At 51.9% G+C, this 23,988-nt stretch overlaps 1 protein-coding gene across 5 annotated transcripts in view; it reads left to right on the top strand.

Annotated features, from left to right (window-relative positions):
• OTOF (otoferlin) overlaps window positions 1–23,988 on the top strand; it is a 97,965-nt gene that overhangs the window by 36,961 nt on the left and 37,016 nt on the right. For 4 of the 5 annotated variants that reach the window (XM_063077902.1, XM_063077899.1, XM_063077901.1 and 1 more), the window contains exons 4-6: window positions 2,057–2,156; window positions 3,831–4,012; window positions 23,359–23,432. In XM_063077902.1, the coding sequence (XP_062933972.1) occupies window positions 2,057–2,156; window positions 3,831–4,012; window positions 23,359–23,432 (356 nt within the window). Of the gene's footprint in view, window positions 1–2,056; window positions 2,157–3,830; window positions 4,013–10,835; window positions 10,881–23,358; window positions 23,433–23,988 lie in introns of all 5 variants that reach the window. The other variant, XM_063077900.1, reaches the window with a different exon arrangement.

The raw sequence follows: 23,988 nt of genomic DNA, 5'->3' as shown, positions 1-23,988 counted from the left end.
GACCTTACATTAGAAGCCTGAAACTGAGGGCCGGCCCATGGCTCACTTGGGAGAGCGTGGTGCTGACAACACCAAGTCAAGGGTTAAGATCCCCTTACTGGTCATCTTTTAAAAAAAATAAAAAGAAGCCTGCAACTGGCAGTGGTGGGAGTATTTACACCACAGAAATCAGCAAATGCTGCAAATCAGCACTGCCCTCCCCTTCCCCACCAGCTGTTAAACCTTCGCCAGCACACAGGGGTGTTGTGGGTCCCAGTCGTTTGTGCTTTAACAAGCCCTCCAGGTGATTCTGTTCGTGGTGACATTGAGAACCACTGCTGTAGAACCAGAAGAGGTGAGGTTGCAAAAGGACCAGCATGTAGTCTGTGGTTAGAACGTCTGTGCAGTGAGGAAGCTCAGAGCCCAGCCCCTCGTTTTATAAAGATGACACGGACACCCAGGGGCAGTGGCTCCGGGCCTGCTGGCCCCCAGCCCAGCACCTCTCCTCTCTGTGGCACTGCCCGAGCTGAAGAGAGGCCAGGATGCAGCCGGGCGAGGAGGAGGCTTCCAGGGGTTGGTCTGAGAATGGCCTAGAAGCCTAGTTGGGCTGAAGAGCCGAGTGCCTGCCGTGAACAGTTCGGCCCCGGGCAGTGCAGCCGTGGGCAGATGGGGCTCTGAGCCCCAGGGAAGTGCTTCCCATCCACCCACCACGGCTGCCCCCACCGCTCCCTCACATGGACAAGAGGAGTTTTTTTAAAAATCAGTGTTCACCCTCCACAGCCCTCAGCATGGCATAGACATCAAACATGTCTAAGTCAGAATTCATCTGGTACCTCACCTCTCCCAGATTTGCCCTCAGTTAGCTGTGTCACTCCCCCTTTCTTAGCCTCACCTTCCTCCTATAAATCGAGGCAGCACCAGGTGAACCCCAAGGTCCAGTCCTGCTCTGTGCAGGCTCCCCGGGGAGCCTTCAACTGGAAATGGTGTGTACATTTTAATCTACCCCCTGGGGAAGCACCGTGCAGCATATCTCTGGGAGTACCCTGTTCTCTCTCGGAGCAACAGCTGCTAACCATAGAGTGAACTGGGGCTCACGTCAGCTCCAGCAGCAGTCATCGGGCACCCACTGCTGATCATTAATCCAGCCTGCAGATATTGAGATCACTAGTGTGTCGGGCATATCAAATAGAGGCTGGAAATAGAACACCACCCCACGGCCCTTGAGAGGCTCACCATATAGGGACACCAATGAATAACGATGGGACTGCTTTTGGAATGTTGCCATGTGCCTGGGACTCTGGTAAGAACTTTAACAGAGTATCTCATTTAGTCTTCAGACAACAACTCTATGAAGTAGGGGCTATAAGCTCATCTTCTGAGAAAACTGAAGCTGGGAGAGCTTAAATAAATTGCCCAGGAAGCAGGTAACTCACTAGTAAGTGTCAGAGCTGGGTTTCAAACTCCTGACTCCAAAACTGTGCTCTTAACCATAACACCACACAGTCTCTCCCCTGCTAGGCAGCTGGGAATATGTGCATTTTGCCATTCCGTGCATCCTGGCCCTCAAGGAGCTTACAGGTTGCAAGTGTGGACATCATTACTGACTAAGCAGGATGAATGAGCGAGTGGTGTTAGGGAGGGACAGAGGCCTTGGTCATGGTTAAGAGAGGAGGAGATACTCGTGTATCCAAGAGCCTCAGTCCTTCCCCGACAGCCTCCACACTGGGCATCTGGAAGCTGCTCTGCAAGGCTCAGCTGAAGCCTGATTCCACATTCCCTGACTCCCAGTTTGTGGACATCCCCCCAGGGTACCCACGGCCCCTTGGAGTTCTCCCAGGCAAATGGATCTCACACCTACATCCATATACAGTTGCAGGAGGCCGTGTACCCTCATGGACATGCTGTCCTGGCCAGGACCAGTCCTGGCTCCTGGGCCACCTTCTCCAACCCCAGCCTGAAGTCTGAGCTAGCCCACATGTCTGCTCCCCCACCAGTCACAGCTCTTGGGATGTCGGCCCCGGTCCTCACTCTGGTTTTATTCTTTCACGAAACTGCCATGCCCCTCTGCTGTTCACAGGCTCATTGGGACCTTCCGCATGGTGCTGCAGAAGGTGGCAGAGGACAACCATGTGGAGGTGACCGACACGCTGATGGATGACAACAATGCTATCATCAAGGTGGGTGTGCCCCAGAGAGCCCCTAAACTTTCCCATTGTGGGGTCACCTGGGGGCCTGCTTCACTTCCCTCTCCCCCCACGAGGGTGGTCTGGGGAGCTCTCCTCATGTGTGAGTCAGGAGGAGGAGACCCGGGTCAGACTGCCAGAGCCACTAAGTCTGACAGCTGTGGCTGGAGTGCCTGTGCATGGCAGGGTCTGCTGTCCCACAGTGGACAGCCCAGCCCTTCCTACAGTGAGAGTGCCCTCCCTTCTCCACCAATGGGCCCTTCCATTTGGACCCAGCTCAGGAATCACTAAGGAGATTTCTACCATCACCCAAAGGTCAGCCTGAGCCCTGCTGGCTGCCCCAGGGCATGATCTTCACACTGCACATCTGACTGGCTCCTCTCTAAGACTAGGCATGCTGTGAGGTCAGGGATCTCGTTTTCTACTCCATCTGCCACATCCCAGCACTTCACATGAGCGCACGCACACGCTAATGATACACAGTTCATACGCACTTAACAGGAGTCCTAACAAAGGGAAGAAGGGAAGTGATCCCGATGGCCAGACCCCAGCCAGGCTCTGCTGTGAGTCATCAGTCCCCTGCAGTTCACTCGTGGCCACTCGTGGGCAGTTTGGCATGGTGGTGAGGAACACGGCCCCTGGGTGTGAATCTTGGTTAGGCCACTCACTAACCATGAGACTAGGGCAAGCTACATCTCATCTGCAAAGTGAGCAAAATTACAGTATCAACCTCACAGGATTGTTCTGTGGGTTGAGTGAGAACACACAGAAAGTGCTTAGAACAGTTAAGCACATAGTAAGTGCTCAATAAATATATACAATAACATTGTTAGCTATTATTTCCTGACCTCCATTCACCCATGTGTAAAATGGGGCTGTACCATGGTCCCCCCACCAGGGTCCTGCATTATATACGGCCCTGTGGGAGCCAGCAGAAATAGCTTCAGAAGGCAGGACTGAGGCCAAGAGGAGCCAGAAGAAAGAGACCTTCTTTGAGTGCCCACAACAGCGCAGAAACTCCTGCTGTGTCTTGGCGTCTCAAGACACTTCCTGGCTGAGAACAAGGAGAGTGTTTGGGGCTTCTCAGCGTGGCCCCAGCTAGGTCATTCCTCCCCAGGGCAGGAAGGGTGGTTGTGGGGTGAATAGGAAAAAATGCTCACTCAGTGCCTTCGAAGGTTGTCCAGGCATGGGCTCTTCTCCTGGCAGCTCAATTCATCACATTTCCAATGGGCCAATCTCAGGCAGACCACCCTCATGTCAGTGGGCAGCCTGGTTCTGAGGACAAGGAGGTGACCTATCTGGGAACACTGAATGATACTCTTGATTATGTAACAGTGGACTCGGAGAGCCCATCCCTGTCCCAGGCTCAGCTGTCCAGCACATCCCCAACCCCCCACCCCCAGCCCCAGGCACCAGGGAGTAGCAGCAACTGCAGAAGGATCTGGAGCCAGATCCCAAAAAGTTGACTGGGTCTATGCTTGTCAGTCTTTCTGCACCTCTGTTTTCTCATTTGCAAAATGGGTAGTGGGGGCCATAATACCCACTGTGCCTTCCTCTACTGAATTAAGGGTGTGAGAGCTCTTCGTAAACATCACAAAGCTGCAGAGTGTATGGGATTATGACTGTCATTGCCGTCTCAGACACTTACCACCACCTCTCTCCCTTCAGACCAGCCTCTGTGTGGAGATCCAGTATCAGGCCCCAGATGGCATGGTGGGCTCCTGGGACGATGGGGACTTCTTGGGGGATGAGTCTCTTCAAGAGGAAGAGAAGGACAGCCAGGAGACAGACGGACTGCTCCCCGGTTCCCGCCCCAGTTCCCGGCCACCAGGCGAGAAGAGCTTCCGGAGGTAACAGGCTGGGCCCCTCTGCTGCCCACTGCTCCCAAAGACACAAGAAGGATGTCTGGGGCCTGCTCCCCCTGGCAGGCCTCTCTGGGCCTCACTGGGCTCAGAGTACAGGGCTGAGTTGCTGGAGAGACATCCAGGAGGTGGGAAGATGTTTCTGCAGCAACCCCCACCCGGTCCCCCATTCCAGAGCTCACTGGGAAGGCAGCAGGGGGCCCAGATCAGGTCAAGGGGCCAGGCCTCCCCCTACCCCTGAGGGAGGCAAAGGTCTGAGAGGTTGAGCTCTAACATAAGAGAAGGGGCTAGATCTTCTCAGAAAAGAGAAGAAGGGGCAGATGGAGGCCCTGACCTCTCTGATCCAAGACCCAGCAATACCAAACCAACCCAGGCAACCCAGTGAAGAGACCCCAGAGAGGGAGGCCTCCTCCTGCCAGGGTGAAGCTGAAGGTCCTGGTTGGGACCCAGCCTCTCTTTTGTTGGGAAGAATGCATCCAGACCCCCTCGGTGTCCAGGGTCCACGCCCTGCAGGTGTCCTGACATGCACAGACCACTTGTATTACTCCTGGAGCCCAGAGAAACAGAATCTAGGCTAGGCTAGTAACACATTGTCTGCAGGTTTCCAGGTCACTGGGAACAGTGTGTAAAATGCCGGCAAGTCAGTGGTGCAGCCACAGGATGGGTGTGTTTTGAGACAAGGGATCCTCCATGCTGTTGAGAACATCTCCCTCTCATCTCCTTCCACCCTTTCCTTTCCAAGTGGAGTTTATATTCAGTGCCTGTGCTGGAAAACACACAGGTTCTAAATTAGTGTAATTGAACCCCTTTTATTGAACAAATATGTTTTCCTTCCTTGCACTTGAACCACTTCACTCTCCCTACCCGCCCCCACCACTGCGCATGCGCTTATGAAACCCTGGGAGCCAGGTACGGAGAGCAATAGTACCACTGTCGGTCAAAGTGACCATGCCTATGGCAAGTGTGGCTGGGCTGTCCACCTCAGGCCAGCCATGGGGAGCGGGTGGCCCCTGCCCAGGCCAGCTTGGAGCCTGCCCACCTTGGACTCCAGGCTTTTTAGCAGAGGACCCCCCCTGAGTACCAGCTCTGCCTCTTACTAGCCATGGGATCCTTGACAAGCAAGTCAAGCAACCTCTTTGACCCTCTCCCCTCACCTGTAAAATGGGGACCATAACAATGAAAACCCCCTGCCCTGTCATCAGGAGAGCCAGGGGATCATGGAGGGACAGGTGATAGCTGAGTACCGAGTACTGCCCATGGAGGGGCTGGTGACAGACAGGTTCCTCATAGTGGGACAATGCTAAGGCTCCAAGTCAGACTGGAAGTGGTAAGAGCAGGAGCAGAGACCGATGGGGAGTGAGGGGAGGCTGACGCAATGGGCGCCACCTGTCCCCAGCCTCTGCCTCCCCTGAGGAAAGCACTTGGCCGGTGCTGCTTCAGAGACTGTGGGCCTTACTGAGGGCCTTCTGAGAACACAATCAATCAGAAGCCACCTGAGGGCCATCGGTTGTAGGGAAAGGAGCACTGGCCCTAAATCAGGAAACTAAGTTCCATTTAAGTCCCATCCTCACTATGCCACTCACTAGCTGAGTGACTCTGGGCATGTCACTAACCCCTGTGGGTCAGTAACAGGAATGGGCTCAACAGGTTGACATCCTGAGGGAGGCAGGGATGCTCTGGATCCTACAGGTAGTGTCCACGGGAGACAACTCCCCTGGGAGCTCTCGGCAGCCCAGAGGGCTGTGGCTCAGGCATGCCGAGCGGGGTCCTCTCAGTCCTATAAGACTGGGCCAGGATGTTGGCAGGGCAGTTGTGAGAGGATGTGGCCTAGAAAAGCCAGAGGAGGAGCTTAGGTCCCCAGACCTCCAGAGTGTCCCAGGCACCAGGAATATGGAGCTGAGAGGACTCCTCCCAGCCCTCCTCACAGCACTGCCGGCTTCCCCTCCTCACCCCCACCCTCACGTGCAGCACCCAGGGCAGGAGGAGAGGTCTCCTCCGGGGATGGGGAATGGGTGAGGGTGACAGCCACAGCCAGAGCCCCTTGTCCCCAGGCGCCCTCCCTTTGTGGAGGGCCATGTGAGGGTGCACACTGTCCCCAGCTGCCGCGTGGATGCCGGTCCAGGCCTAGAGCACCTTAGAGTGAGTGTGGCAGCCACACCTTCTCCTGCCAGCCCCGCCATGCAGCCAGCAGGCCTGGGAGGCGGGAACAGCAACTGAAATAACTCTAGGGATGGGCCATTTGCTGGTGAGGAGAAGGGGGAGCCGGTGTAGAGAACTGGGGGTCTTCCTGGAGCTTAATTCAGGCCACCCAGATGAGGCTGTGAGTTCTGGGGCAAGGAGTGCAGAGATTCCACGGGGAACCTGGAAGCTGGATTCATGTCTCACCCTCATCCCATAAGTGCCTGCTAAGCCAGGCTGTCAGTTCTGGGGTTTGGGAGGAAGCAGAGAGCCCCCCAGAAGGGACTCGGCCAACTCTTCTCAGGAAGACGCCTGTTTCCTGAAAGTGACAAGGGGGTAGGGAGGGGAAGGGGTGTCTGTGCCTCACCTCTGACCCCAAGTTAGTGCCCCAAGTCCTGGCCTCCCTCGCATCTGTCCACCTTCTCCTCCTGGGAGGGCCAATCCCTTTGTAGATCAAGGTGCTCAGTGTACACGGTGTCCCTCTTGTCAGCCCCTAACAAGCAGCAGAAACCTTATTGCTGGAAGGAGACGCATCTCATCCAGTCATCTTGACCCACAGGGTCTGGCGTGGGAATCCAGTCCTCCCTGTCCAGTGGGGTGAAATGGACTGTCTGCTGAGGAGTGGGGGATGCTAGGTGGAGTGTGAGGACAGGAAACAGCCTCAGCAGAGGCTGGCCCTGAGCAGGCCTGGCCAGGACTTTCCCATGGACGGCAGGGAGGCTACGGCAGAGCAAGTCCTCTGGGCACCGCACATCTCTCCCTCCAGGCCCTGGATCCGCCACCCCTAACCCTGCCCTGCCTGCCCTCACTCTGGGAGTCAGGTCACTCCCAGAAGGGGTGGTGCAGACCTCAAGCCTTAGCTCCAGGAAGGGGCCTCTGCAGACGCTCATCTATTAAGGCTACTCACTCCTAAGACCCCAAGAACCTGCCCAAAGTCCCCCCATTCCTCTTGAAGGGAAGTGTGCACTGGCAGCTCTGCCTGAGCAGACCCCCCACCCCACTCCCACCACCACCTATGAACCCTCGGCTCCCACAGTTCCATCTCTCCCAGGCCCTGGTCAGTCGGATGACCCCTGAGCCACACTATCCACTTCTCTAGTCCCTGCCCCCAAACCAGGGTCCCCTGATTTCTGCCATTTGTCTGCACAATACCCCCAGAAAAGTGCCAGGAGGCAGTGTGGTGCCATGAAGAGCACAGGCTCAAATCCCAGCTCTGCTGCTTGGAGCCCCACCTCCCCATCTGTGAGACAGGCTCACTGAGCCCATAGGAGTGTCAGGATTAGATAAGGCAATGCATGTGTCCCCACCACAGTGCCTGGCACGTGGCAGATGCTCAACCAGTGTTCCTTTCCTTCCTCTTCACAGACTCCATGTTACCCCAACCCCAACTTATTCTACCGTGAGCAACTTATTCTACCCCAACTTATTCTACCCTAACTTATTCTACCCTGACCTTTTGGTCCAGGCACTGTCATCAAGCTCCTTCTCAGCTCTGGTGCCCCACCCTATACCAAGGACTCTGACAATACTGTCCAGTCAGGCATCTCACAGCTGCCCTGGGGCAGGGGCAGGGGCACGGGTCTCACTGACTCATGGTATTCCCCTCACCTGCCCGGGCTGTCAGTGCCGCAGAGAAGGAATGAATTACTAACCTCCCAGCAGCATAAAATCAAGGTTCCAGCCCTTGCATGTCAGCATACATCTGCCCCAGCTCTGAAGAGAGAGGAGACTTTGGTCCTAAACACAAACACGCACACAGGTGCCCATGTCTGCATGCACTGGCACTCACATTCTCTGTGTGACCCCAGGGGGTTGCCCACACCTCTGGATACTGGGCCTTGCCTGCTGACGCTGCCTCTAGGAGCCACATCTTAGAAAGTACAAAGGAAGGAACCTCAACTTTAATCTTGCTGCTGAACCATAGTGACTTGGGCCTTTCCTCCAGATCTTATGTATTCTGCAACTCTCTCCCCTTCTCATTTTCTCCACCTGGCCTGGCCCTCCTGCCCTCCGTGGCTCCCACCTCCTTCTGCTGCCCACCCCCACCCCCTGCAACCCTGGGAACGTAGAGGTTCCTGCTGGGCTGCTCTCTGCTGGGTCTCATCTGGAGCGGGGGTAGAGACAGGGGCTGCTTTTCTTGTTCTCCTTATGGATCATTCTCCCACTCCAAGTGTGACCAGTGGAAGCCAGGTACCTCCTTCCTGTGCCCGGGGCCAGAGGGCAGCTGGGCCCGTGTGCATGGCGGGGGCTCAGAGAGAGAGATGCATGGGTGTGTGCCAAGGAGTGTGCTTAAGCATGATGTGTGTTCCATGCACCAGCCTTACCCTCAGAGTGTTTTTTAATAAGTTCTCACAGTTCCCAAAGAGCTAGAAAATCCTTCCCCACCTGCTTCCCTTTACCAGGCTGAGCTCCGGAGTTGCCGCACCTCCCAAAGCAGCTGGGAGGTGCCAGAGTCAGCCCACCATGCTGAGATTTGGGAGTGACGCGGTGTTCAGGAGACTCCTTTCCAACCTAGCTATGTTGTCTAAAGTTGGGGCCACCCTCCCCCAGCTCAGGGCTGAGTACCTGAGTAGGTCCTGGCTGGTGCTGTGAAGCACTTGGGCCCCAGCAAGCCCCAGAGCTCCCCAGCCAGCTCTGTGTTGATCCTCATGCCCTGTGGCCACTTTTAACAGTGCACCAGGAGCGAGGGGGGTGGGAGCCTGAGGAAGAGGTGGAGGTAAACTGAGGCCAAGACACTGGGGCTCACACAGAGAGGAAGGCTGCCTGAGGATCAGAATTTACCCAGCCAGGCAGGGACACCAAAAACACAATGTGGACTCAAGGAGGAAATTTGGGCTCATTGGGGCTTCCCAGAGAGGTCCCATAGCAATGTGGACTGAATGTGAGACTGTCGCTTGCCAGCTGAGTGACCCAGGGCAGGCTGAGCCTCAGCAACCTCTTTGGAAAACAGGTTAAAAGTGGTATCCACCTCATGAGACGGACAGATTAAGTGTCAAGGCATGCTAAAGTTCTAAGCATGGGGCCTTGCCGCTATTATCACTGATGATGGTAGCAGCAGTAACAGTGGTTGTAGTAGAGTCACAAGAGTATTCTTTTTTTGCAAAAAGATAGTCCCCGTTGTCAGCCCAGAGGCCTGGAGTGTGTGAGGAAGGGACAGGGCGGGCATGTGGGAGATGGTGTGTGCTGTGTACCCAGCCTGCAGGGTACATGCTATGCCCTGGCCTGCTGTGTGCCTGAGAAGTGCCCCCAGGAAAGCCTGATCCCTTTCTGCAATATCAGAGCAAAACCTAAAGGGAAAGAGAAAAAGCATCACAGTTTATTGTTCAGGTACACAAATTCCACCTTCCTGCCCCACCTACTTACTCCCAGGTGATATACTTCCCCTTCTGGTTCCTCTATGGCAGGAGTTTTTTAACTTTTCAGGGTCACAGAGTTCTTAAAAAAACAAAAACAAAAACAACTTCCCTTAAAACCTGGATTGATAACTCAGACAAAAGCAGCTCTGCTTGGATGAATGTGAGGATAGAGGGACTAGTACATCTCCCATGGAGCCCTCAGTTCCTCAGCTCCCATGGAGCCCTGCCAGATAGGAGCCAGCTGCAGGCAGCCTTCAGTGGGTCCTCATGGGGGCCCATGACCGACCAGCCCTGGAGACCAGCCAGGCCCAGGCAGAGCTGTTCTCTGCTAGGTGCTCTCAGCTGATTTTGGCAGCCAGAGACCTGGCTGATGTTAACTGCTTTGAATTACAAACTGACCTGCTTGCCTAAAGTAAAGGTTAGCTGGCCAGAGCTGGACTTGGGCTGTGCTGTATGTATCTAGGCCTCCAGGTCCTGAACTAATAGAGTATGGAGTCAAGTCTACCTGGGCAAGGTCTGCGCCAGAACAGGGTGTGAGGAGAGGAAAAATTGCTAATTGTTCTCTGCTTTCTTTTCTTCATCCTCATTGCCACAGCATCAGAGAAGCATTGAGAGAACATTCCAGAAGGATTTTCTGGAAGCCTCCATAAAGAGAGATAGGAGCAGCATTCCGCCCTGCTCTGAGCCCTGGAGGGATAGTGGCTTACTGCACCACCCCCACCCCCAGAGCCACCTCCCACTCCTTTCTCCTGAGAGGCCGGATGCCCTCCTTAGCAGCACTCCCACCCCTACCTTGCCCCCTCAAAGTAGGCTCAGCCCACTGTTTCCCTAGAAGCCCTCACAGCCTGGGAGCCCCCACCCCCAGGGAGGGGTCAGGGGAGGAGGGGAAGGGGAGGAGCAGTGTGGCCCAGGCCTATCAGACCTTGTGTTCCCTGCAGAACCTGTGACGCACATGCTAGAATCACCAGACCTTAGCCTGGGGTGGAGGAGATCAGCTGATACCCTGAGGCCCCTCCCTCATCAGGGCTTGGGGTTGGGATAGTGGCCACCCAGCCCCACTCCTGTGAGCCCCTCCACTCTCTCCAGCAGCAGAGCCCAGGGTCCTGCCCAGCAGACTTAGGCTTGCCATAGGGAGATGCTGTGGGGTAAGGGGTCTGTGGGACAAGGAGGCCCCTGGAATTGTGGGGTCAGCAGGGCCAGGGGCTAAGTCTGCAAGGGTCTCTGGTCCACACCCTCACCCTTGTCCCCTGGTCTCCTCATTTCTTCCCCCTGCTCAGCAAAGGCAGAGAGAAGACCAAGGGAGGCAGAGATGGCAAGCACAAGTAGGTGTCGCAGGCCAGGGCAGAGCCAGTGGGGCGCTGTCTCTGTGGGGACAGAGGCTCCTCACCACAGGGGGTGGCATGGACCCATCTGAGAGGGCATAGGAGTGGGCTGTCCTGGTGGAGCCAGCACAGGGCCTACAGGACGAGGGAGGCCTTTCCATCTGACCATGGGGTGAGGGGGTGAGGGACAGGGAGGGGTTAGGGTGGGGCAGGCAGGTGGCTGGGCCTTCTGGTTTCCACTCTTGGCTCTTGGGGGCGACCCTCCCTTCTTCTGGTGTCTTGTTCGTCCTCCACTGCCCTGTTCAGCTCCCTGACCCTGTGGACCTTAGACTTCCCTGTGAGAGAAGGCAAGGCTAATGGCCAAGTGGGGGCATACAAGAAGCCAGAGGACCCCTTTCCCCACCTCCAGTCAAGGCAGGGCTAGGCAGTGGGACATACAGCCCTGGAAGCCCAAGGAGGAGAAGCTCTGGGCACTATATGGCTGCAGGGAGTGGCCGGTGCATGGAGACTCAGAAAGCTAAGGAGAGACAGCCACTCTCTGGTAGCCCTCACAATCACCATTCCCCCAAAAGCCTTCTCCAGGAGGGATAGATCAGGTGCTGTCCTGGAGAGGAGAGGAGGAGGGGAATTCAGATGGAAGGGGCCGGACACAGAGGGCCAGCCACAGCCTGGAAAGGCTTGAGGCCTGGGGCGTTATGAATGGGTCTCTAGACTCGCCCAGAAGCAGACTGTCATCTGGAGGACTCTCTGGCGTCACCAGGAATTTCACAAGGGCAAGTGGTAGCCAGGGCTGACCACACTGGAGGGGCCTCTGGTCAACCCACTTTCTGAAATAAGACAAATCTGCGTCCCAAAGAGGGACAGAAACCTGAGTCCCCAGCATAGGGGCAGAGCTGGAACTAAAACACAATCAATCTGACTTCCCACCCAGAGTTCACAGTAGACCCAGGAAGTTTCAAGCACTTGTCTGTACTCTAAATTTAATTTAATTCTCCAAACACACCAATGAGAGGTGAAAAGCCAGGAATGTAGTGTTTATTTTCCACTTATGGAAACTGAGCCCCAGAGATGATAAGAAATTTGCTTAAAACTGTGGTTCCAATACTTTAAAAATTATTCATTTGAGGATATCATGGAAACAGGACAATTGTGTCTGTAGGGTCTGAATTCATTGGCCCTGGCATGGCCTCGGGTGTCTGCTTATGTTACGATCCCAGGGAATTTACCTCCTTGTTTGTTGCTTTAACAAAAGCATATTGAGTTCCAACTCATGCTTGTTACACACAAGCAAAAGCAATCGCAGCACAGTGTCAACACTGCGGTGATGACAGCAACCCCAGAGACCTGAGGGATCGAGGAATTTGCCCAGTTCCAAGCAAGCAAGGGCAGAAGCCTCAGGCCGAGCATGTGCCAAGGCTTGGAGAGGGGGCCAGGGAGCTGAATACTGGGGTGAGTGGAAGTTGATGGGGACACCAAAGTAGGGGGGCCCTTTTAGAGAGAGGGGTCAAGGGTTCAGGCTTCTCCATGGACACTTAGATGTAAAAGGCTTTTGTATAGGAGACATGAACAATCTGTCCATCCCCGGGCACTCCGTCTGAGATCAGTGATGCTCTAGGGCCCTTCTTAATTTCCACCTCCCCAGCCTGTCCCAGGCCAGATACACAGGAGCTCAGACTGGCCTGATCCCTTTGACTAAGAGGTGCCTCACAGCTCAGGCACATAATGGGTCCACAATAAATGCTAGTTCCCTAGCCCTACCCCATCCTAATTTCTTGCCATTTCCAATAGAAGATAAAATATGCTGCATATATTATTATTTTAATGTGCAGAGCAATAGGACTACTGAAAGAATAGGAAAATAGAATTTCTAAGAAAAGATTAAACAAGTTGAAACTCTGGCCTGGAGAAGAGAAAACTATGAAAAGAGTTTTCAATCTCCAAATGGTTATTGTGCAGCAAAGCTGGTTAGTTTCTGTCTCCACTGAGGAGAGCTAAGTGGAAATAGATTTAAGTTGCAGTCGCAAAAACTTAAGATTCAGCCTGTGAAAGAACCTGTGCTCCCCTTGAGCATGTGAGATTCTGGAATAGGTTGCTTTGGGGAGATGGGAAGTATATTTCCATGATGACATTGACTTGAGCCTTGTAAAGTGTTAGGTCACCAGGGAGAACTGAGGAGCCAGCTTTTCTGGCAATCCTGGAGTCTGGATAAGGATGTGTAGGTCTCCCAAGCCTCCTGGTAGGATGCAGGTCCATGTGCAAATGGCCAGTTTGGAGTCAGGGTGGTTCTTGTATAAAGCATCGTTTGAAATTCAGCACACTTTCAAAGACACCTGTAAAAGCTGTGATTGTGAAATTACCTGTATTTGGGGCATGGAAAATAAAAGAAATAAGTCTGTCGAGGGACACTGAGAAAACATACCCCCAAGTTTTGAAAATCTGGCTGTTTAAACAACGTGAAGGACCACAGACCCCATTTCTCTTAGGAGTTTGTTTATCCTGATTACCTGAGGTCCGAGCTAATAAGCCTAGACAGTTCCAGTTGAAGGCAATTGTAGGGCAGAAGCCCTGGGCAGTGAGTGGTCAGAGCCTGCAGTCCCTTTGTGGTCATGACCTTCCAAGTCACAACTTCCAGAATAATGCATAGGCCTGAATTAATGAAATATTCAGGTCACTAAATTCAGTTTGGTGAATGTTCCCAAGTCATTATGAATCCCAAGCTCTCCCTTGGGACACTGTGAGTATCACACAACCACAAAGACATGCTTCTAAGTCTGAGCCTGGAACGAGCAAAGAAATCATCAGATCTGTAAATGAAAAGAAGAGCTGACAATGAGTGAACTAATTTTAAAATATTTTCTCTAGAGAGAAATACCAGGCTTGCCAGCTAGCTCACTTGGGAGAGTGCGGTGCTGGTAACACCTAGGTTAGTGGATCGGATCCCTGTACTGACCAGTGCCAAAAAATTTAAAAAATAAAAAATAAATAAAACTTCCACCAAAGAGGGAAATACCAGTCTAGACTGCAGGTGCATATCATTCTGACCATGGTGAATCCAGCAACAGGAAACTCAAATGTAGTTATAAATCCTTAGAGGGGCCCAAGAGGCCGAGCTCTCCTCAGCTCCTGCTTCTCAAGCTTTAATGTGCGCATGAGTAGGGAGCCACTTGGTTGTAGTTTTCCCCGAGTTGACTACTGGCTTGTTTTCTTTGTCTGTTTCTCACCATATCCTATCTTTAGTAATTGTAGAACCCAACTAGACCAAACACAGAATTTCATTAAAAAAAAAAAAAGGGGGCCAAGCCCGTGGCGCACTCGGGAGAGTGCAGCGCTGGGAGCGCGGCGACGCTCCCGCCGCGGGTTCGGATCCTATATGGGAATGGCCAGTGCGCTCACTGGCTGAGTGCCGGTCACGAAAAAGACAAAAAAAAAAAAGGCTCAGTACAATAGAAACCGAATCAACAAATTACATTTTTTGAAATTGAAGTCCTTAATACAAGTGGATAATCTTCAAAATTCCCTGATTAAGTTACCATTTGTGTAGGTTACTTCTATGCATCGACTTGATTAGATTAAGGAATGCTGAGAAACCTGGTAAAGCTATCTGTTTCCAGGGGACATTAGTATGAGAGCCTGAGTGGACTGGGTAGAAAGACCCATCCTCAATGTGGGCAGAAACCATCTAATCCATTGGGGGCCCAGAGAGAACAAAAAACAGAGAAAAAAGGCGAATCTCTCCCGCTCTCTGCTGGAGCTGAGATACACTCTTCTCTCCTGTCCGTGGGCATCAGAGCTTGAGAATCTTCAGCTTTTGGGTTCCAGGACTTACACCAAGGATACTATCAGGTTCCCTGGTTCTGAGGCCTTCACATGTGGACTGAGCCACACTACCAGATCCAGTTTGCAGATGGCCTATCACGGGATTTTTCTTCACAATCACATGAGCTAATTCCCCTAATAAATCCCCTCTCATATATTTATAACATATCCTATCAATTCTGTCTCTCTGGAGAACTCTGATTAACCCAGATTTTGGTACCAGGAGTGGTTCTAGAGATACAGAATCTTTCTTTTTTTTTTTTTTTTTTTTTTGTCTTTTTCGTGACCGGTACTCAGCCAGTGAGTGCACCGGCCATTCCTATATAGGATCCGAACCCGAGTGCGCCACGGGCTCGGCCCAAGCGAGATACAGAATCTTAAAGATGAATTTCTTCAGTTGGTTTCAGGGCTTTAGACCTAAAAATGCTGGGACTTCAATTTCTAATAATACAGAGAGCAATGATAGTCCTTGGCATCAACTGTTTAAAGAGATATGCAAAATAAGTCCATTTGAAACCCCTGATTCACTGCTTGTAAAAAGCAAGGGATTCAGTGACTCTACATGTAATACTTTTGAGTATTTGTGGAAATCCAAGGACTATAATCACGTTGGCTGGTTGCTCCTCACATCACTGGACAAACTGAGGAAAGAAAAGGGGGAGCTCAGTGATGCAAATTCTCAGCTCAAGCACCACATAGATGACCTAAAAGTTTCTAAGTGTGCTCTAGGCCAGAATCTTCTCTCCAGTACCCACAGGGCTGAAATTGCCAAAAATCAGACACAAGCCCTCATCATAAGATTGGCCAAACTATAGCAGCATTTGAATTATCAGCCTCTCAGTGTATCTACTGCTAAAGTGAGGGCATTGGCTGGTAAGGAATGGGATCCTGCAAGTTGGGATGGGGACATGTGAGAAGATCCTAATGAGGCTGGAGACCCGGAACCCCTAAATTGGATTGAGTCTTTTTTCCCAGAAATGAACTCCCCAGCCCCAGAGACTGCAGCTTTTCCACCGCTGCCTGAGGGGATTAACTCTGCCTTGCCTAAGGGAAGAGTAATGGCCAGTATAATGTCTTGTGGAAGGGAAAGGTGATCAAGATCCCTGCAAACTAAATGGTGGCATAGGGCTGGAGAGTTGATATACCCCTGAGATAGAACAGTGAAAGTGTATTGCTGGCCTTGCCAGCTGAAAGCAAACTGCTTCCAGTGGGCTTTATGGACAGGAATGGAGAAAAAGGCATTTGCCAGATCAATAGCTGAATACCAGGTATCTGGAGATGTATTTATTTGTTCAAGCAATGAAGCCACATCTGGTTCAGCAGCTGCAATTGGAGACACAACTTGGTTAAGTTTATGATAATCCACTGTCATTCTTCAAGATCCATGTGTCTTCTTCACAGGCCAAATAGGAGAGTCAAATGGGGATGTGGTGGGAATCACCACTGCCTCTTTCAACCCCTTGATAGTAGCACCAATCTCTGCAATCCCTCCAGGGATGTAGTATTATTTTTAATTTACTACTTTCCCAGGTAGAGATAGCTCTAATGGCTTCCATCTGGCCTTTCCCACCATAATTGTCCTCACTGCACAGGTCAGGGAACCAATGTAGGGAATCACAGTGGAGCCCCTTAGGATTTTGGAAAAAGGCCCTGCCATCATCTGCAGATAACTATTCTCCTTTTGAGAAAGAGCTCTTGGCCGGCTACTGGGCCTTAGTGGAAACTGAATGCTTGCCTATGGGCCACCAAGTTCCCATGCAACCTGAGCTGCCCATCATGAACTGGGTGTTATCTGACCCAGCAAGCCATAAGGTTGGGTGTGCACAGCAGCACTCAATCATCAAATGGAAATGGTGTATATGTGATCGGGCCAAGCAGGTCCTGAAGGCACAAGTAAGTTATATGAAGAAGTGGCCCAAATGCCCATGGTTCCTACTCCTGCTACACTGCCTTTCTTCCCCAGCCTACACCTATGGCCTCATGGGAAGTTCCCTATGATCAGTTGACAGAGGAAGACAAGGCTAGAGCCTGGTTTACAGATGGTTCTGCATGATATGCAGGCACCACCCAAAAGTGGACAACTACGGAGCTACAGCCCTTTCTGGGACATCCTCGAAGGACAGTGGTGAGGAGAAATCTTAATGTGCAGAACTTCTGGCAGTGCACCTGGTTGTGCACTTTGCTTGGAAGGAGAAATGGCCAGATGTGCGATTATATGCTGATTTGTGGGCTGTAGCCACTGGTTTGACCTGATGGTCAGGGACTTGGAAGGAATGTGATTGGAAAATTGGTGAGAAGGAAATTTAGGGAAGAGGTATGTGGACAGATCTCTCTGAGTGGGCAAAGGATATGAAGATATTTTTTTCCCATGTGAATACCATCAGAAGGTGACCTCAGCAGAGAAGGACTTTAATAATCAGGCAGATAGGATGACTCATTCGTTGGATACTAGTCAGCCTTTCTCTCCAGCCACCCCTGTCATTGCCGTGTGGGCTCATTAGCAAAGTGGCTGTGGTGGCAAGGATGGAGGTTACACATGGGCTCAGCAACATGGACTTCTGCTCACCAAGGCTGATCTGGCTACGGCAACCACTGAGCGCCCAGTCTGCCAGTAGCACAGACCAACACTGAGCTCCCAATATGGTACCATTCCCCGGGGTGATCAGCCAGCCACCTGGTGGCAGGTTGATTACACTGGACTGCTTCCATCATGGAAGGGACAGTGTTTTGTCCTTATTGGAATAGACACTTGGGATTTGGATTTGCCTTCCCAGCATGAAATGCTTTGGCAAAAACTACCATTTGTGGACTCACGGAATGCCTTATTTTCTGTCATGGCATTCCACACAGCATTGCTTCTGACCAAGGAAATCACTTCACAGCTAAAGAAGTATGAAAGTAGGCTTATGCTCATGGAATTCACTGGCCTTACCATGTTCCCCGTTATCCTGAAGCAGCCAGTCTGATAGAAGAGTGGAATGGCCTTTTGAAGTCACAGTTACAGCATCAACTAGGAGACAATACCCTGCAGGGTTGGGGCAAAGTCCTCCCGAAGGCTGTATATGCTCTAAGTCAGCACCCAGAATATGGTACTGTTTCTCCCATAGCCAGGATTCACCAGTCCAGGAATCAAGGGGTAGAAACAGAAGTGGCACCACTCCCCATAACCCTTAGGGACCCACTAGCAAAATTTTTGCTTCCTGTCCCCGCAACTTTATGCACTATTGATCTAGAGATCTTGGTTCCAGAGGGAGGAATGCTTCCATCAGGAGACACAAAAATGATCCTACTGAACTGGAAGTTAAGGCTGCCACCTGGCCACTTTGGGCTCCCCATACTTCTGAGTCAACAGGCTAAGAAAGGACTTATGGTCTTGGCTGGGGTGATTGACCCAGACCACCAAGGGGAAGTTGGCCTACTACTACACAATGGAGGTAAGGAAGATTATGTCTGGAATACAGGAGATTCCTTAGGACGTCTTTAATATTACCATGCCTTTTCATTAAAGCCAATGGAAAATTACAACAACCAAATCCAGGCAAGACTACAAATGACCCAAACACTTCAGGGATAAAGGTTTGGGTCACTCCACCAGATAAAGAACCATGACCTGCTGAGGTGCTTGCTGAAGACAAAGGGAATACAGAATGGGTGGTAGAAGGAGGTAGTTATAAATACCAGCTTTGACCACCGACCAGTTACAGATGAGGCTTGTGATTGTTCTCCCTGTTGTGTTAAGAATATGTCTCTACGAGGGCTGGCCTGTGGCTCACTCAGGAAAGTGCAGTGCTGATAACACCAAGGCCACGGGTTCGGATCCTATATAGGGATGGCCGGTTTGCTCACTGGCTGAGCGTGGTGCTGACACCACCAAGACAAGGGTTAAGATCCCCTTACTGGTCATCTTAAAAAAAAAAATATGTCTCTATGTATATATACTGTACACATATTAAGCAATCATCTTTGTTTTTGTTCCTCTTATTCTTTATCATGTACCGTGAGACTTACTGCCTTTATACCATCGTTTAAATATTTTTAAGCTTACCTCACAGTATTTGCATTTAAGTTATGGGATATTGGGAGAAGGGTAAATATCATCTAAGGACTTTACCTTTTCTTCTGGGAAAGGTAATAATGTGTTTTCGGTTGCATGCAGGATAGTTGTATCATGTTAGATGAACCTATTATGTTATTGTATCATTTGAAGGTTAAGTGTGATCTAAGGAGATAGTATGGATACCAAGTTGACAAGCTTGTGAAGGTTAATTCTAGGTGTCATCTTGATTAGATTGAAGAATGTCAAGAAACCTGGCAAAGCTATCTTTTTAGGTGTCTCCATGAGTATGTTTCCAGCAGAGATTAGTATGAGAGTCTGAGTGGACTGGGTAGAAAGACCCGCCCTCAATGTGGGCAGGAACCATCCAATCCACTGGGGGCCCAGAGAGAACAAAAAACAGAGAAAAAAGGTGAATCTCTCCCTCTCTCTGCTGGAGCTGGGATACACTCTTCTCTTCTGTCCATGGACATCAGAGCTTGAGACTCTTCAGCTTTTGGGTTCCAGGACTTACACCAAGGACACCATTGGTCTCCCTGGTTCTGAGGCCTTTAGACTTGGACTAAGCCATGCTACTGGATCCAGTTTGCAGACGGCCTATCGTGGAACTTTCTTCACAATCGCGTGAGCTAATTCCCCTAATAAATCCCCTCTCATATATTTATAACATATCCTACCAATTCTGTCTCTCTGGAGAACCTCAACTAATACACCATATATTTTAAAAATCTTCTTTCCACTTTGCCAAGAGAAGCAGGCATACTGCTTTCTGGAAGCTGGTGCTGCAATAAGAGGGAAAGGACTTTTTCTATAGTGAACTTCTGATGTAAAATCGATGAGAAAATTACAAAGGATAGTGATAGATATGACACCATGCTCTGCAGTTCACAGTTCAGATGAATTTAAGAGCAAGTGTAGGAGAAACCAACAGAGGCACAGCGCATACAGTAAGAATTGTGGAAATTCCATTCATCATTACTCATTTTTGCATTTTTCTTAAAGGGACAAACACATCATTTTGAGATATTCCCAGGCACACAGGAGTACTACCAGTGAGCCTGTCTACTTCAAATGGTTAAAATTATTCAGGGCTGGGAGGGAGGGGGTTCTCATTTGAATTGTTTCACAGTATGGTAGAGACAATTGGATAAGTATAGTTTTTTAAAAGTCTCAATCATTACTTCAAAATATGTTCATTTTAAGCAATAAAGTGACTTTTAACTTCAAGGGCCATAAGTGCCTAAGGGATGCCCCAGACCCTTTTCTACTTGGGTGGGCCCATGGGACCAGCATCAGATATCCACAATTTCCTACTACCTAGCACTCCTTCTGGACCTCAGGCGGTAGGGGCAGATCCCATCCCAGGATGGTGAGCCTGCTCTGACCTGTCAGAGCACTTCCATGGAGCAGGGTGGGAGAGGGTGCAGAGACAGGGGGTTCTCTGTGACTGGAGAGCAGGCTGTGATGGCAATGGCATTGTGTAAGTCACACACAGCGTGGGGCAGGGGACTCTAAGAATGGCACAGCACAAGAAAGGCCAAGAAATGATTGTACGAGACCCAATACTGAGCCCTCCAGGAAATTCTAGTCAAGCAGTGAGGCTGTACAGAAAGGAATCCCAAACACTGAGACAGGAAAGAACCCATCCATGAAGTGTAGTGAGGGCCCACACTAGCCACGCCTCCTGAGGCTTACACCTATTGCAGGGGGTAGAGTTCAGTTGGCTCCCCTGCCCTTAAGGCCACCAAGTGAGGAGAAATCCCACAGGATGTTTCATTGTCCACCAGCCAGGATGGACCGTTTCCCATCACCACACAATTGTTTTTAATGGGTTCGTTGATCTGTTTGATGTTATATCACCAGCAATTTAACATTTGTAGCAGTCTCTTCCCAAACGTGTTGACACTTAGGTTATTTTTGAGTGAGCCCTCCTCTAAACATGGGCATGGTCTGTGGAACTTTTTACAGATGATGTCCCAATCTGCAAATTGTGCTGGCACATGGACCATACCTCTACCCCTAAGTGCAGGCCCCGGAACCTTTTTGCCAAAGTTCTAAATGATCAGCATGGGATTCACATGCACAGAGAAGCGCAGTCCCACAGCATCGACACAAAGGGGCCAGGAAATATTGGAAATATTGGTGACCTAAGAGACAGGAGCTTTATGCTTCAATCCCAATTCTGCCACTTACTGTGTGACATTGAGATTATTTTCACCTCTCTGAGCCTCAGTTTTTTCACTGATTAAATGAAGAGAGGCATATGTCCCTCACAGGATTGCTAGGAAGATGAAATGAGGAAACATCTGGAAAAGCCCTTGGCCCACAGCAGTTGCTCAAGAAAGGTTATGTAATCTCTTTTGGGCCATTTTATGTATGTTTTATACGTAGTTCGATGAATCTTCAAAAAGTTTATGGAAAGACTCATATTATCTTTTAATTCAATTTTTCCACAAACTTTTTGAAGCACCCTTGTATGTATGTAAACTTATCTCCCCTTATTAGAAGGTGGGAAACTTTAGAATAATTCCAAAGGCATCAGGTTTCCTTTTTTTAGAACCCCTTTCTTCCCCTTTTTTCCATTATTCCAGCCCAGACAACATGCTACTGGAGAGCACAGATGCACTGGTGTCCCCCAGCTTTCATTCGTCTTCATATCTCTTTAGGAAATCATGAAACCAGTGAGCTGGTGCCTCATGAAAGGGCTGGTTCTTGACCGCCCCTTCATGCCTTGTCCTGCATGTGAGGAAAAGGCCTGGGGTTAGGATAGGACCAGGTTTGGGGGATGAGATTGGCTCTTCTGGGGGTCTTAGAAACTATCGTCAAGCTGCCACATGGAGATGTGTAACCCAAAGAGGGTGGGCTCTGCTGTAGGTGAGCTCGGGTGGGGACTGCGCCTGGCCCCACCTTTCTACAGGATGACGCGGCCACACCTGGGAAGTGCGGGGAGTCAGGTATCCCGCTCATGCAATATGGATGGGGAAATGGAATACCGCACTTTACCCCCTGCTGATCTTACTCCTGGTCCCTCCTGGCGCCAGGGACCACAGGCTCAGCTGCAGGGACATCACTGAAGGGCAGTGAGGATCCCTGTCCCCTTCTCTCAGGCCCCTGACCGCAAGGCCCTTCTCCTGGGGCCACAAAGCCATATCAAGCCAGAGGAAGAGGTAGGAACTATGGAGTGTGCCATAAGTTCCTGGGGGTTGGGGGAAAGCGGGGCTCCACAGCGAGAGGGGACAAGGAGAAGGGGCAAGAGCCAGGACAAAGACAGATGGGAACAGGCCCATCTCCTTTTCACTGGCACCAAGGAGGATCCCGGGGCAGGGAGAGGCTGGAGAAAGAGGAGGCAGGCTTTGCGCACCAGGCCATCTGCGAACCCAACAACTACTTTAAACACGTCTCCCGCCTCCTCAGCCTCTGCCCGAGTCCCCCGGTCCCGCCCTTCTCCTCTCACACTCTGTCTCCCATCACTTGTCGCTTGTCTGACTTTTCTTTCCAACAAGCTGAAGCAGGAGAGGGACCGGGAGGATGAGCTTGGGGACACTGGCAGAGCTCGGAGCTCTGAGAAGACTGGCCTGAGGGGGCTGGGAACAGGCGGAAAAGCTCAAGACCCTGGCGCTTGGTGAAAAGGGCTCTCTCCAGCTCGGCCACCTCCCTGTTCGCTGGGCCCCCAGCCCACTTCTCAGGGGCGCGAAGGGGCGGCGAAGGAGGGAGTGGTGGGGGCTCCCTCGCCCTAAGTCCCCTCATGGCTCCGGGTTGGGACGTTAGACCCCCAATATTCTTGGGACCAGTCGTGAGGGGCTGGAGCAGCCACCTCCCTCCCTCTCACGTGTTCCTGTGTTTGGCTGTCCCGTGTGTGGGGGGTGTGGTGTGGTGTGTGTGTGTGATGTGTGTGAGTGTGTGTTCTGTGTGTGTGTGGTGTGTGTCGGTGTGTGTGTGTGGTGTGTGTGTGTGTGTGTGTGTGGTGTGGTGTGTGCGTGTGAGAGTCTGTGTGGGGTGTGTGGGGGGGTGTGGGGGGATGTGGGGTGTGTGGGGGGGCTGTGGGGTGTGTGGGGGTGTGTGTGGTGTGTGTATGTGAGTGTGTGTGTGTGGTGTGTGTGTGAGTCTGTGTGTGTGTGTGATGTGTGGGGGGGTGGGGGGTGTGTGTGAGTGTGTGGTGTGAGTGTGTGAGAGTGTGTGTGTGTGTGGTGTGTGTATGTGAGTGTGTGTGGTGTGGGGGTGTGTGTGTGGTGTGTGTGTGTGTCTGTGTGTGTGTGCGGTGTGGGGGGGTATGTGTGTGGGGGGGTGTGGGGTGTGTGTGAGTGTGGTGTGAGTGTGTGAGAGTCTGTGTGTGTGTGTGTGTGGTGTGTGTGGGTGTGTGTGGTGTGTGTGTGGTGTGTGTGAGTGTGGGGGGTGAGTGTGTGTGTGTGTGTGAGTCTGTGTGTGTGTGTGGTGTGTGTGAGTGGGGGTGTGTGAGTGTGTGGTGTGTGTCTGTGTGAGTCTGTGTGTGTGTGTGGTGTGTGTGAGCGGGGGGGGGGGGGGGGGGGGGTATGTGTGTGGGGGTGTGGTGTGTGTGTGTGTGCTCCCACATCCCATCTCCTCCCCTCATCCTGGCGGCCCTCCTCACAGAGCCGGAAGGAGCGTGTTCTCCGCCATGAAGCTCGGCAAGAACCGGCCCCACAAGGAGGAGCCACCAAGACCAGGTAGGACACGTGCCCCTGCCCGCGGGCTCTCTGCACGTGACCGCCACCAGCCCCTCCCTCACCTTCCCCACGCCCCTGCAGGTCCCAAGCAGGCCCTTCTGGGATTGGTCAGCCAGAGCCGTCTGGGCGGGGCCTGGCCTCCCACTGGCTGGCCGAGGAGCCAGGCCCCGCCCAAGAATCGTGGTCCCCTAGGGGGCGCCTCCGAGGCGGGAGGGTGGGAGCGGAGCAGAGCCCTGTGCCTGGTGCACTTGTCAGTAAAGGCTCCTCCTGCCTTCGTTGCTCCCCGTTCTTTTTTCTTCACACACAGAAGCTCGGGGATCTTTTATTAGAGGAGGGAATAACAAGAAACGTCGTTTGGCCAATTCCCTATTTCTGGGGGGAAACCGGAGTCCCAAGAGTGCTTGCTCAGTGGCCAGACCCAGTGCCCTGCGTTTTCCCATGCCCTGTCACCAGCCTGCAGCCTAGCCTCTAAAGGAAGGCCCTGGGGCTCTGGAGACAGGCAGAGCTGGGCCTGGGAGGCTGGAGTGGCATGTAGCACTAGTTCCTCACTCAGCAG

Source organism: Cynocephalus volans, chromosome 14 (genome assembly GCF_027409185.1).
Source record: "Cynocephalus volans isolate mCynVol1 chromosome 14, mCynVol1.pri, whole genome shotgun sequence".
NCBI lineage: Eukaryota > Metazoa > Chordata > Mammalia > Dermoptera > Cynocephalidae > Cynocephalus > Cynocephalus volans.
Note: the sequence above shows the minus strand (reverse complement) of the source record. Positions and strands in the feature narration are given on the sequence as shown.